The following is a 14732-nucleotide window of genomic DNA, read 5'->3' as shown; positions in this document are numbered from 1 at the left end:
CTTTTTTGACCCGCGGACCGGCAAAGCTTTTGAAAAAAAAAAGTCGCGACTAGTGGTGCTTTTTTTTTTTTTCACACACACACAAAAAAAAAAAGACAAGTACAAAAATAAATTACAAAATGCATTTAAGAGATGCCGTACAGAATACTATTTTTATTATTATGGAGTTTTTTGTTTTTGAGTAAGGAACATTTTTCAACGTGGACGAGCAAAATCACTGAGGACCGTTAAAACTTTTCTGCGGACCGGCTACGGTTCGCAGAACCACTGGTTGAGAATAGCTGCTCTACACTATTAAATTGGAAAAAAAGAGACTAGCTTGTTATGAAATTTCTTGAACAAACTACCAATGACGAATTGCACTCAAAGCTATTGAGGATTGATACTTTTAATGATACAATATGTTTTCTTGTACATACAGATAACAAGAGGCAAACATATAAATTTAAGACATTAATATTGTTTTTTACTAAGGGCACATTGTTTGATCAATCAAAGCGTAAGTGATTCAGGATAGCTAAAAAACCGCTGGATAGATCAGACGAATGACAGTCCTGGTGCATCCCTAGAAAGAGTGGCATATTAAGATTATTAAAATCTTAAAAGTCACGAACAGAAATTCCATTACTGTGAATTTACTTCCAGAGAGGTCAACTTTCGTTACATAACTTGCGATTTCAACAGAAGGGCGCGGCGGGCAACAATGGAAATCCAATTTCAATAAGTTTCGGTATCTATAATAAAGAGATAGCTTCGCGTGAATGGACGGCCAGTTTCCTTTGAGACAAGTTGCTAATGCTGCTTTCCGTTAAATTGCATGATAAGCGGTATTGTTCCGATGTAAGGTGTGTATGGGGGAGGAGAAGAAAAAAAAAGTTGGAATACGAGTTTTTCTTCTTGTTTGAGTTTGGTCTTTCCTCTCGCATTGGGCGTTGTCGTTGTACTTCCTGTTATTGAGAGGAAATTCATTGTCTTCGGAATCACCAAGATTTTATTCTTATTTGTAGATTTGTGGCATCTATTTGTATGATATGTAAAAGGTTTCTAAGTAGGTTTCAGCTAGAGTTTTATTTGCTTTTTGTAAAATTTTAACGCATTAATCGCATCATTAATAGGGCGGTGTTCGTTGTAGGGAAATTTACTTATATAATTCATGGAGCAGGCTCAAATTATTCAGTGTTTTTAAAAGTTTGGGAGTCCTACTGAATGAAGAAATTTAAGTTAACGAACATAGCAAACCTAAACATTGAAGAAACATGACATGAAACTTAAGAATAATTCCATCTCTCTGGAACTATAACTTCATTAGCGGTGAACGGTGAGGCTATAGTTCCATGATAAAGTAAATATTAAAACAGTAAATAAATTTTTGTAGAAAGGAGGCAAAAACATTACAAAAAAATTTGAGGCATAAGGTCAACACATTAATAGTGGTATGGTCACTTCAGGGCTTACATTTCAAAAAATAGGATTCTAGGTCTCCCAATGGATTCAAAAGTACATCAAACTTGCAGGAGGACTTACCTACTGCACGTTTGAATTCATTGAGAAACCTGGAATCCTATTTTTTCAAATGTAAACATTAATGTTGCCACTACTGAAGCACTATTAAACAGGGTCACTACTGGTATGTTTACTTTATATAAAATATTAAAATTTGAGATCACTTTTATTTGAATAACATGAAACTAAAATGTGGAAAAATTTATATGTTACCGTTAAAGTATGAAATCCGTTATTTTATAGAATACCCAGTTATTTCATGGAATAACTGATCATGTCCGTTAAAGTGTAATCATTCTTGTATTTCATGGTTTAACTAGTTATTTCATAGAATAACGATCTGCAACCGGTTAAAGTGTAAAATAATCGATATCATATATCTTGCACGACAAAGACATTTACCTTCCACCCCAAACCACTTCCAAAAATGTTCGTGTAAAACCCAGTGTGTTAAAAAAAAAAAATGTTTTTGTTTTAGAAACAATGTTCTTTGTAATTCTAAGTGTTATTTTATTAATCCTTGTTGTAACAAATGATTTTATGGTACGTTTCCATAAATATCATTTATACGCTGCATATAAGTTGCTTCTTTTTCATTTTATTTGTTAACCGACTTCAAAAAGGAGGCGGTTATCAGTTCATACCGTATGTATGTTTTTTTTTTTTTTTTTTTTTTGTCCACTCATAGCGTCTCACCTAGTGAACCGATTTTGATGATTCTTTTTTTAATGGATAGAGGATGGCTCAACTTAGGTCCCATTACTTTGTTTGACCATATTTGTTCTTTAGAAAAAAAGTTATGGGCAAAAAACAGTAAATTTCCCTATTAAATGATTAAAATGATATTGTAGCGAAGTTCGCACTTTTCATCCGTGGATAACGGTGGCTCAGTGGTAGAATTCTCGTCTCCCGCACAAGCGACCCGGGTTCAAATCCCGTCTAGGACAAAGTGAATTTTACTAAAATTTCGTTTGTACTGTTTCCCGTATTTTCTCGAATGTTCTATTAATTCCTGTATCTTTTCAAGTCTGAAAAGTTCCAGCAGTTTTTCAAGTTGTATATAAGGAGATGTAACGTTCATTCGTGGTTCTGAATAAAGATCTCGAGTTGAGACTAGCGAGTAGTCGCTTCATTTGGCTTTCACATTGTCTTCGCTATCTTCATCTACGCGACAATATAAAACTCATTGTTATAAAAAAGTTTGGTGCCATATAACTGTAACATTAATAGTAATTGTAATGATAATTTTGAATAAAGGCTTTTCTAAAGCAATACAGTGATATAGAGCCGCACTTCTTACTAGTTAACTTTTTACTTTTACTGAAATATCTACATTTACACTAAAAAGAATGAAATAAAAAAATTTTGAAAAAAAAAGTAGAACCGACTTCAAAATTGCTCTAAAAAGTGAAAAATAATTTTATTCTTTAAACACCATCGATAATACTTTTAAACATAATTTTTGAAGTTAGCGCAAAAACAAAAAGTAAAATTCATTGTAACCATGCTTCGTTCATATTTTTATCAAAAAATCATCCAAACTTAGGAACGAAACATTTATATCGTTACTCAAATATGCTGCCATCAATGCGTAATGCATGTGGTAGTGAAGAAACTGGACGTGTTTAAATTTATACTTGTAGTTGAGTTATGGATGTGAATGATTTTATCGATCGTTTTTGCGCCAACTTCAAAAATTATGTTTAAAAGTATTATCGATGGTGTTTAAAGAATAAAATTATTTTTCACTTTTTAGAGCAATTTCGAAGTCGGTTCTATTTTTTTTTTCAAAATTTTTTTATCTATCATTAGTTTATTTATAGAATACCTAGTTATTTCATTTTAGATAAATTGTTTATTTTAAACTTTAACTGTCTCTCATTAGTTAATTTATAGAATAACTAGTTAAAGTGTCAAATTAATAACATATTACACACTTTAACGGATGCGATCAGTTATTTCATGGAATAACTAGGTATTCTATAAAATAACTGCTTTATATACTTTAACGGTAACATATACACTATTATACTTGCAAACAAATATTTATCATTCAACCTGATGCTCAACGTTTTAATACAGATGGAAATTCAGTCTAAAATTTAAAAAGGAGAAAAATTCAGATTTTTATGAAGATACGCAACTTGGAACATTTTTATTCTTCTACTGCTACCATTGAAGACCAAAAACATTCAAAATCAAAAACATACACCTCAGTGGAGACTACTTCTCCCTTATGAAGCGGAAATTTTATTTTATACCCACCCTAAGAGCAAATTTTATAATTATGCATGAAGAGATTTCTTTTTTCCGTACTCTCTTTCCTCCTACTTGAAAAATGCAACAAGAGCAACTGCATGAACAAAACCTCCAAAGTCTTTGTAATAACTTGTAACGCAGAAATATATATTATTCATTATATTCAAATAACTCAAGATCTATTGGCAGTGAAGCAAAACTGTCTCGATGTTTTTAATTTTTTTTGTTCATCCACTTTCTGTACGTTCAAGCTGAAATAGGTCATGATTGTAAAATTATGAATCTTTAAGGAATTAACTAGAAGCAGAAATTCAGCAACAGTTATAACATGAAATTAATTCCTTATTTCACTCTATTTCTCAATTCAGATTAGTCAGATCTAGGTCATTCATTTATTATGTAGCATAGCTACACTGAGAAAAGGAAATAAAAGTTCCCATTTACACTTTCTTATTGTGTATATTTCCGCAATTGCACGCAGTAACGAACTAAAAACTTTCAAATAAGCACGAATTCAACAGGTCAAAGTTTTCTCCTTCGTAGACAGTTACTGATTATGTTAACAGGTGAAATTGACCTTGAACCATCCGTTCCCAAGAGAGGTGGACGGATGTTAGAGAAACGCCCAACTTAAACCCTAAGCAGAATATATACTGCTTGAGCTCTCTTAAGCTGTAAATAATATACTCATGTCCAAAATTAAGGTCACAAACATAAACTATGCGAAAACTGAAAAAACTATTCACTGTGTTGGCTCGAAATTTGGCACAGATATTTTTACAATGGAAGAAAGAACATAGAAACCTAACAAAATTGAAAAGATTTAATTGGGAATTAAGAAATGGAATGTGTCAAAAAGTGTTAAAATATGAATCAGTGATAAAGCATTAGCATTTATTTCGGGATTGCTTGTCAAATATAGAGCGTGACCACCGTTCACTGCTATACAAGCTTCACAACGAGCTTTCATACTGTTTATGAAGGTGTCAATAAATGTGCTTGGGACAACAAGGCCCATTCTTCCAAAAGCTCATCTTTTATCTCTTGGGGGGTATTAAGAGGAGGGTTACGCTGTGCGATGCCTCCTCCCGGACCATTCCAAAGATATTCCACTTCAGTTGCTCCATCAACTTTTAGCACAGCAACACCACCGGATAATTTCGCTAAACCAATAGGAATGAGATCCGGAGACTTCGAGGGCCAGTCCATACGTCGAATATTCGCATCCTCAACATGTTTGTTGCCTTAATTTTGGACTTGAGTGTATTTGCCCGTAATTTATAGGTCCCATCTTGAATCTCCTTGAATGGAAAAATTACATTTCATCCTCTCAATTTAAAAGTGTTTTTAGCGTATTTCTTATCATGGTCCTTCGTCTAAATTTTACATATGATCTTAATACTGGTCAATGGAAAGAAGCATTACAAAATTTCAAATTTTTAGCTCATAACCTAATTAAATGTCTAAAACATCGATGTTTCAAGCATATTTGCTCATTTTAAACTTTATTGGGAAATCCAAAAATAAGGTTCGAATTGAACCGACGTGCCAAACCTCCATTTTTAAGCATGAAAGTACTTAAGACCCGAGTATGTGAAGCCTGTTCACTGTCATTTAATTTTTTGTTTGAATGATGCATTAATAAAATAATAAGGACATTAATTTTTGGATTCGATGTAAACAATAAAAATTTTAAGAGACTTTTAGATCAAACAACTTTCTACGGAACTAATTCCATAGGCGTCGGAGCCGGGGGAGCTGGGGGAGCTTGAGCTCCCCCTGGAATATTTCAGACCGGCTCAGCTCCCCCGGAAAAATTATCGCACAGCAGCTTTCTGTCGTACATTGTTTACCTCAAACCTGATTTCAAAAATGTGATCTGCCTTTTCTAAGAATTTCCACCTAATACGCAACAAAAGCAGGGGACAGACGAAGTGGTCAGTGCACTTGGGTCCACCTTCACCCTTTTTCTCTACACACCTCTTGATTCCCGGAAGAAAGATAAAAGAATTTTAGACAAGCTATCCTACCGGCTGCGGAAATGTGGGCTTTGCCCCGCGGCCAGCAAAAATCAGTACCAGTACCGAAAGGGGTTTGCTCCCCACCTTGAGCTCGTGTTTCGGGAGCGGCATCGCAGTTTAGTTCACATTCTAATTAGTTTTGCCTCGCATGCCGTTTTTTTGTCACGTTATCACAAAAAGGATAGTCAGTCAGTTTGGCATTTAAATATGAATAATATGGAAGGTGCTACAGACATAACTATAAAAAAAGGTTACTACGGTAAGCAACTTGTTCAAATCAAATGATTTCAACTTTCCAGAAACTTATCTTATTTTAAGATATCTGACTTCTTAAGACACAATGTAAAGAATTTCCAGCGGAGTCCTTTGAAACTGGTTGATTGAAATAACTTGCAAAATATAACGTGAAAGTTAAACTAAAAGACCAAGTGGTCGTGTTCTTTATTCATTGCAATTACCTACATAAAAAAAAAAAAAAAAAAAAAAAAAAATCGGGGAGGGGAAGGGGAGCATCCCCATTTACAAACAAATTTATTTATTTATTTTTTTTTTACTCCGTCGTTTATTTCTCTCTTTTATCATTTTTCACTCTTTCATAAAAAGTTAAGCCCCGAACAAAGAAAAATCTTTAAAAACTTCCCAAAAGTCTATGTAGTTTCAAAACAAGAAACAGTCCTAAACTAATTCTCGAGGGATCGTGAACGTACATATATTTCGGGTTTAAATTCTATGTTTCGATCAAAAGGTACCATCAGATCGCAAACATGTCATTGTTCGATGATCTATCGAAACCGAAAGTAATCTGTTGCCAGGTAGAGACCCTATAGCGCCCGAAATAGATATTATTCAAACAAATTTTTTATTTATTTTTGATGGGAAATATTATCAAAAAAACAACATAAATCAGTGGCGTACTCAAAAGTTACTTTTGTAGGCGCAAATCATTGCTGTGATAAAAAACGCAATTTTTAGAACTATCCCACTGTAAAAAATTAAAAAAAAAATGTACCCGTTACTTTGTTTCATTTTAAACAGTCAGGGATAGATTTTTTCATGAAGTTATAAAACTGCAAAGATAAATATCATTCAAAGAATACTAAAGGCACAGGAACACGACAGGAACAAAAATTCCCATAAATTAAAATTGGTGAAAAATCTTCACTATTATAATATTCCTAAAATCTTTCAATGATTATAACAACAATTACTACGTAAAAATCAGTTTAAAAAATGCGAATTCATTGAAATGAAAAATTTTAAATATAATACTTTACGAAGTTAGAGTCATTCAATTTTTTTGCTTTCCTAATTTACGATTTTTTTGTCACATACGGGAGATATTTTCATGCCATATTGGAGATATTTTCATGCCAAAATTGTAACTTTTCATTTATTATTTTTCATATATTAAAAAAACACCAACAATATTTTTTAGATTCTCTCAAAGACTTTTACTAAAATTTATCTGAACAATAAAATATATAACGAACACTTCATTTTTACACATTTCCAACGTTCTGGTTCTCAGAAAATAAGAGAGTCTTCTAAATGCTACGCTGCCGAAGTCCTCCCTTTCCTTCAAAATTATTACAGAGCGCCTAAAATTTTGTTTTCAGGACTGAGTTCCCTGTAAATATCCGAAAGAGAGTCTCTGAATACCTTGTTCTCCAACAACATGGGAAATTAAATAATATTCCCTTTTTGGGAATTCAATTTCAAAAAATTGCTCGGCGCCTAACCAGGGCCTGATTACCTCACAGGCCAATTAGACCTCGGCCTAATTGGCCTGGCCTGAGGGGCCCTATCTTTCTAAGGGGCCCCAAATTACTGAAAGAATTATGCATAACATTACAACTATACGAAAAAATTCCATGTATTTTTAAAAGTAATAATAAAAAAATAATGACATTTTATTTAGAAAAGAACTTCCTTAAAGGAGAATTTTTATTAATTCTGCCACTAGCGAATTTACCATGCCACAATTTCGAGTGCCCCGAAGGGGATTCGTGAATGCACATGATAAATAATTTACACAGTTCAGGACCCCGAAAATACATTCCGACAGGGCTAATAGAGTCTTCAGGGAGCCCTGAAATTATTGCAGGCTTAGGGACTCACATTTTGTTATTCGGGACCTGCCCCTAACGCTGACAAATATCACCCGCAGTCGCGTTTTTTAGACATTATAATTTCGAAAAAAAAAATAAGGAGAAGGAATCTCTGAACCTTTTCTGATAACATCATTGAAGAACGCTCCCTAGGACAACTTTGAAAAATTACCAGAGTAGAGCCCTAGTACAGCCTTTTTCCAGCGATTTTGAATCTTCAAATTCGAAATATTGAGAGGGAAATGTAAATCGATTTGAAAATTCGATCGAGGACAATCCCTTGAGTCATGTTACTAGTTTCACTAACGTCAACAAATATGGTATATAATCCGTTTTTAAGACATTAATTTCGAAAATTTTTCAGGGAAGTTTATTCGAACCTTTTCTCCCCTTAACATTCCAAAAATCGCCTAAAAACTCGTTTTTAGAACAAGAATTTTGAAATTTTCCCTTATACGCGCTCATCTTTGAGTACTGACCGATCCCCTTTCAAAACCAGTTTTATCACCTCATTATCTCCATATACAATGTATTTATTAAATACGATTGAAAATTTTGCTGGGTAAGAGAGAGAGAGAGATGGAGAGAGAAGCTTTGAGAAGCTAATTTCTTATGGGGAAAAATTTAAGTGCCTCCCCCCCCCCTTAAATTATTTTCTGGTTATGGCATAATGTGTCTCAGCTCCCCCTACTTCCACGAAGTTCCTACGCCTCTGACTAATTCCATGTTTTATTGTCCTTTCAGGTTCTACTTCTATTTCTTTCTGTACTCGTTTCCATATACGGACAAGGAAACGAATACCAGAGCTATGACTGGAGGCCTCTGCAACGCATTCGAAGTTATCCCAGCTACCCTTCTGAACCAGGCTACGCATCACAACCCGCTATTCCATCCCAACGTGAAAATCCTCGACTGTCATCCTATCAAGTAGACCAATATCCAGTGGGATACCAGAACAGCTACGGTTATGGAGATAACAGCGCCTTTTACGAAGATCTCTACAACTATAACCCCATACCAAAAAAAGAAAACTTCAACATTACTGTAGAAAAATACGGCGGCTTTGGTGGCACTGGAGATACCAGAGGATTTGGTGCGTATGAATCACCTAAAGACAATCAGTATGAGGAAGAATCGCCAAAGCCAGCAGTACCCGATGTCTACTCCGAATTGCTGAATTTAGGATCCAGTCGCAGCCGGTTCCATAGACACCGACCGCTACTTCGTCGCCCTCTGCCACCACCTCTATGAAACAATGGATACCAGATCGATTTTGCCAAAACCTAGCCAAGAATTTCGAAATTGTATACCAAAAACTCATTTGTGATGATGGTTTTCATAGGATTTGGGATGATATGAAGATTTTTTGGGTTTCTTAGATGGGTTTTGAGGAAAACTTATTAGTCGCATATGTTTATATGACACACGTGTGCACTAACAGATTCCGTCAATATTATTTATTTTAGTATCGATTACTGACATAAACTTTAAATACGGGTTGAAGTCTAAATCTCATCAGCTTTTTTTGTCAAGACTAATTTGTCTATTGTAAGAGAGGCAATTCGAAAAAACTCAAAAGAACATTTTTTGCTTTTATATTAGACTATTATAAATAAGCTAATCATAATTCTTTAATGTATGAGATGCGGTAATTTAAGAACAATCAAACGAAGGACGGTCAGATCCAGTAATAGCTCAGCATTTTAAATGTTTTGCTATAAACATTACCATTGTGTATTTGTCATAAAACAGTAACAATAAATCAAAAAGGTAGACATCAAAAATTTATGGAAATATATGTATCAATTTTTAAAACATTTTTATGTAAAGAAGCAATGTATGTGTTCATTTCTCAAGTACAATTTCAGCACATAAAGTGTATATTTTCCAGATATAAATTACAGTCATTTGTCTCTCTGAATAAAGATTCTTTTCAGAGTCTCATAATAAGTTTTATTTTATACAATTTTCTAAATTTGCAAGCGGCAGCACCATACTGCTTCACGCAGGTAACAAATATGTTCATCCAAAACCAAAACAACGTTTTTTGATTTTCAATAAACAGAAAACTCTGAAATACAATAAGGAACGAGCTGATGTGTGCATCACATGACTTCCTTTTTACTCCAATTTAATGTCAATTTCGCATTATTGGCAGTTTTAATGTGATTCAACAGTCTACTATCTAAATATCACCAACATTGGCCAAATTAAAACCAGATTTTAAAACAAAATTTAAAAATCGCCAAATTTATCGCCAAATTGGCACAAAACTTGGCGACCAAAAAACTGGCGATATATCGCCAAGTGTCCGCCAAATTATAACTCCACTTGAGTTTACATCCCCCCAAAAAGGGGCAAAAGACCCCTTTGGAGCATCCGAATGCAACCTAAAAGGGAGGTTCACCCCGGGTTGAAGCGGAAGGTGGATAAAAGGGGGATTGCAGCCGGGTTGATCGGAAGACCCGTTTTTGTCAAATCGTGGATTCTCCTTTACGTTCCCATCAGTCCATGTGCTTACGTTCCCATCATTGTACAACATAATTTTTTGTGTGTGTGTGTGTCTTTTTTATAGTTAAATTGAGCATTAAAAAGCATATTGCAGAACTTTTCTGAAAATAATTTGTAGCATAATGGGTTAATTACTTATCACAACTACACTGTGAATAATATTATACTTCAATATGAATCCTATTATTTCGTCTTTTTAATTTATTACTTGAATTTCATAAATTTAATCAAAAATAGCTTCTGACAAATGCAATAGCTTTTACTAATTTGGACTGGGGATCAGCATTGTGAGAACTATCATTAATCAGTAAATTGTGTAAAAATGTCTGGATCTTCTAAATCCATTTCTAAATTGAAATTTTTGCCTTTCGTGATTGTCAATATCATGGCCGCACTTAAGGGGTGGGTTTTTAGGGTTCCAACCCCCTCCAAAATTTTCACAACTGTTCCGAAATATGCTTTTATTATACTTTATTTCTGAAAAAATTGTTTCAAATCGATTTATGTTTATTAATTTATTTTATTTTGGTTTTCAATTTCATTTAAAAATAAAATTTTTATTGACGAAACGCATATACAGAACTTTATCCCCACTAATTACTTTTAATGGTACTTCTTGTGGGAAAAATCCGCCAATAATCCTTCAATGTAGGTGGAGGGAATTCCCTCCTGTATTGAATGCGGCTTGAAGCCGGGTTGGATGCATAAAACGGCCTTATTCCGCGAATCCGGCTTGACGCCGGGTTGAATCCAGCTGCATAAACAGCGCCTAGGAGTCTAAGTTTCAACTTTCTAGAACATTCCGTTCTTGAGTTATGCGACATACATACGCACATACATACGTACATACAGACGTCACGAGAAAACTCGTTTGAATTAACTCGGTTATCGTCAAAATGGATATTTCGGGTGTCTGCACGTTCCTAGGCATATATCCACAGGACCATCTCCCGAAACAGGTTGTGGGGGAATGAAATTGGTGACGTAGTAACGGAAGCACTCGCGGAGCACCTTTAAGACGATTTCAATAGGAAATGGCATTGCTTCGCTCCTATTTTTGGACATAAAAGCATAATTTGGAGAAAAAAAATTAAGTCTTCGTGTCTTAATTTACCTTCTTTGATACTAGTGTCTCACCCATATTTTACGAGAATTATTTTGAATTCGAATAAAATGGAAGAACAAAACTTGATCATGAGTGATTTCAAACGATAATTATTATGAAACTAAACCAAGTTTGACTACAACTTAAAATAATTTTATTAAATGAAAATGGTAATCGATTTGAGTCATTAAATTCGTAAACTTCTACAAAAAACCTTTTCCTGATTTGGAAGAGAAAGTACTGTTATTCATTTACTTTAAAGTTTATCTTCAAAAAATTGTAGAAGAGAGAAAGAATCATTATTAATATTAATAATATAATAAATTAATATTAATTCAAAGAAGTAAAAAACGAGTTTTTCAATGAATAATGATTGAATTTAATAATATATAGCAACTATATTAGTTCAAAATAGTTATATATTTACATTTATAAAATATATACAACAACATAGAGGGAAAAATACAAATACTCAGAAACTGATTACCACATGGTAATACTTCATTTATACGTTTTTTATGAAAGTAATTAAGTATCTCATGAAGCATTTTTAAAGCAATTACTGTTATTACAAGCAGATATTTCCCAAGTACTGTTACTCGTGTATAATGGAAAGATTTTGTAACTACTATGTTGATTCAAAATGCAAATAGCTGTGTACATAAATGACTACAATAAATACATATATTAAAATATTATTTTTGCAGAATATTAAAATAACTATAGAGGAATAAGTACGGAATATCAGAAGCTGGTTGGTACATAATATTTCTTTAATAAACCCTCAAAAAAATTATCCTATGAAATATTTTTAAGATCAAATCTTTACTTTAAACTGATATTTCCAAGAACTATTGGCTGTGACTTTTCAAATGGATACCACTGATGAACATTCAAAGTATGATCAACTGTAATTACTGATGTTTATGATTCAAATAAATGAAATAAGCTATAATAAATACATATACTGAAATAATTGCATTTGTAGAATATATGCGCAACTCTAGATGGAAAAATATGCGTTATACGAAACTGAACATCAAAGAGATGCACCGCCAACCCTTTCATGTTTTCGACTTGATGCTCAATTGAAGAAATTTCGAACTTATGTTAAGCAATTTTTGTTAAATATTTTGCTTCTTGTGTACAGGTAAGTATGTTTCATAAGAAGATTTTAAACTCGAAAAAAAAAATAAAGAATAACCACTCAGGTACACAACTATAAAACGGAAATAATTATGAAGCGATACGAATTAATACGAATTGAAATGAAAAGATGCACAAGTCATCAAATATATGCATATTTTTTATTAATCTCCAATTAATTTACATTCTTAAATAATTTCATTCAATAAACATCATTGATTATGAAATAACAAAAAAAGTGCATAACATTTCAAATTTATAGGTAATTTTTAAAAAACCACTCTGAAATCCATAACTATTCAGGGGCGGACAGGATTCCCCAAGACCTTGACTCCCAAAGGTTTCAAAAAAAAAAAAAAAAACCCTTGAAAGCCCACAGGTGTAAGAGGGAGGGGACACCCCTAAAGCGCACAGGTTTTAGTCCGTAAAAAATTAAGTAAAATAAAATAAATAAACCGAAGGTACACAGGTTCAAGGGATGAAAGAAAAACTGAGCTTAGGTTTGAGGAAGCAAAAAAGAAAAAGAGGCTCAGGATTGAAGGGGTAAAAAAAAAAGAAAAAAGAAAAAGAAAGAATGAATGAAAAAAAAACGAAGTCACACAAATTTGAGGCTGCAAAAAAGAAAATAATAATAACGAAGGTGCACTGAGGGCGCATCGGTTGGCGGGCCCGTCCGCCCCTATCACTGTCTGACCCATTTTTTTTCCCACTTATACCAAAACTTATGTTGCAGCTGCTCTTAATTTTCATCATTATTTTATTTTTGCTTCTGTGTTTTAAATTCATTATAAACTACACCCCCCCCTCACCGAACGAAAAGGGGAAAACAATATAGGAAGGAATACTAAGAATTAAAGAATTCATTTCAAAGCACGGGGATAGTTTTTGAAAAATAATGTAAATGAAGTATGAAAAATTCTCCTGTTTTTTGGAAATGTCATGCCCAGGGCACGGGCATAGGGAGCCCGTGCAATAAACAGTGCGAGCAGAAAAATTAAAATTGAAGATGCAAACCAGTATTGAGGTATGGAAATACGCAAGTCACTGCTTCCAGGATGACGTCAGAGACGGCCGTTTCCCCCCTCCTTTAGCCACGAAGCGGCGAAACTGGAAGATCAAAGACACGGTCCCACCCTCCTTTTCCAACACCCTGTATCCACATGTGGTCCGGTGGAAAAATAAATTCAACATTCATTCGGGGGTGAGTAAAATTGAAATTAAGGCCGAATTTTTAAGAGAAAATTTTTTCGCGAATACAATACTTCCTTTTTACTTTCTTCTATATCTAATATATAGAAGAAAGTATTGGATTCGTGCAAATTTTCGAATTTCGAATTTTGACGGATTCGAACATTTTGAGGTGTGCTGAGTCCATTTCGACTATTTTTGGAAAATGTCTGTCTGTCTGTGTGTATGTGTGTGTATGTGTGTATCACGTCTGTGTGTGACCAGTTTCTTGTGGCCGCTCTACAGCAAAAACTACCGCATGAAATCGAACGAAATTTGGTACACATATGTGCCCCTATGTGAACTTGTGCCCATTGGTTTTTGGCGCGAATTCCTCCAAGGGGGGTGTAGCAATGGGACTTTTTTGAGTTTTGCGTGACTGCTATTCCCCAGGAAGTAATTGGCGGAATCAGACAAAATTTGGTCCATATGTTGTCCCTAACAGGTACAGATCCTGATTCAATTTTGGTGTCAATAGCTCAAACGGGGGTTGAGCTGTAGAACGTTTTTTGCCGTCAATTGTGACTGCTGTATCTCAATAAATAATGAACGTAATCAAACAAAAATTTATCGACAAGTAGCCCTTAGAGGGTATAAGAAATGATTCTATTTTAGTGTCAACAGCTAAAAAGGGGGTGGCGCAATCGAACGTTCTTTTTTTTCCATTGTGAGTGCCATATCTCAAGAAGTAATGCTACGTTCTGGATGAAATTTGGAATAAATATGAATCCATATGTAAACAGGCGTTGGTTTAATTTTGGCGCCAATCGCTCCATGGGGGGCTGATTTTTTTTTTTTTTTTTTTTTTTTTTTAATTTGTGTGAATAAAAATAGCTTTTTAATTGCAACAAT

The 14732-nt window shown here is 34.0% G+C and overlaps 1 protein-coding gene across 1 annotated transcript in view; it reads left to right on the top strand.

Annotated features, from left to right (window-relative positions):
• Positions 1-9804, top strand: part of LOC129217430 (uncharacterized) — a 52142-nt gene extending 42338 nt beyond the window's left edge. Inside the window, exon 2 of the mRNA XM_054851727.1 lies at positions 8636-9804. Coding sequence (XP_054707702.1) covers positions 8636-9142 — 507 coding nt within the window. The 3' untranslated portion in view covers positions 9143-9804. The remainder of the gene's footprint in view (positions 1-8635) is intronic.
• The last annotated feature ends 4928 nt before the right edge of the window (positions 9805-14732 follow it).

The sequence above is a fragment of the Uloborus diversus genome, chromosome 2, assembly GCF_026930045.1.
Source record: "Uloborus diversus isolate 005 chromosome 2, Udiv.v.3.1, whole genome shotgun sequence".
NCBI classification, from domain to species: Eukaryota; Metazoa; Arthropoda; class Arachnida; order Araneae; family Uloboridae; genus Uloborus; species Uloborus diversus.
The sequence above is the reverse complement of the archived record's forward strand: the minus strand, read 5'-3'. Positions and strand labels throughout refer to the sequence as shown.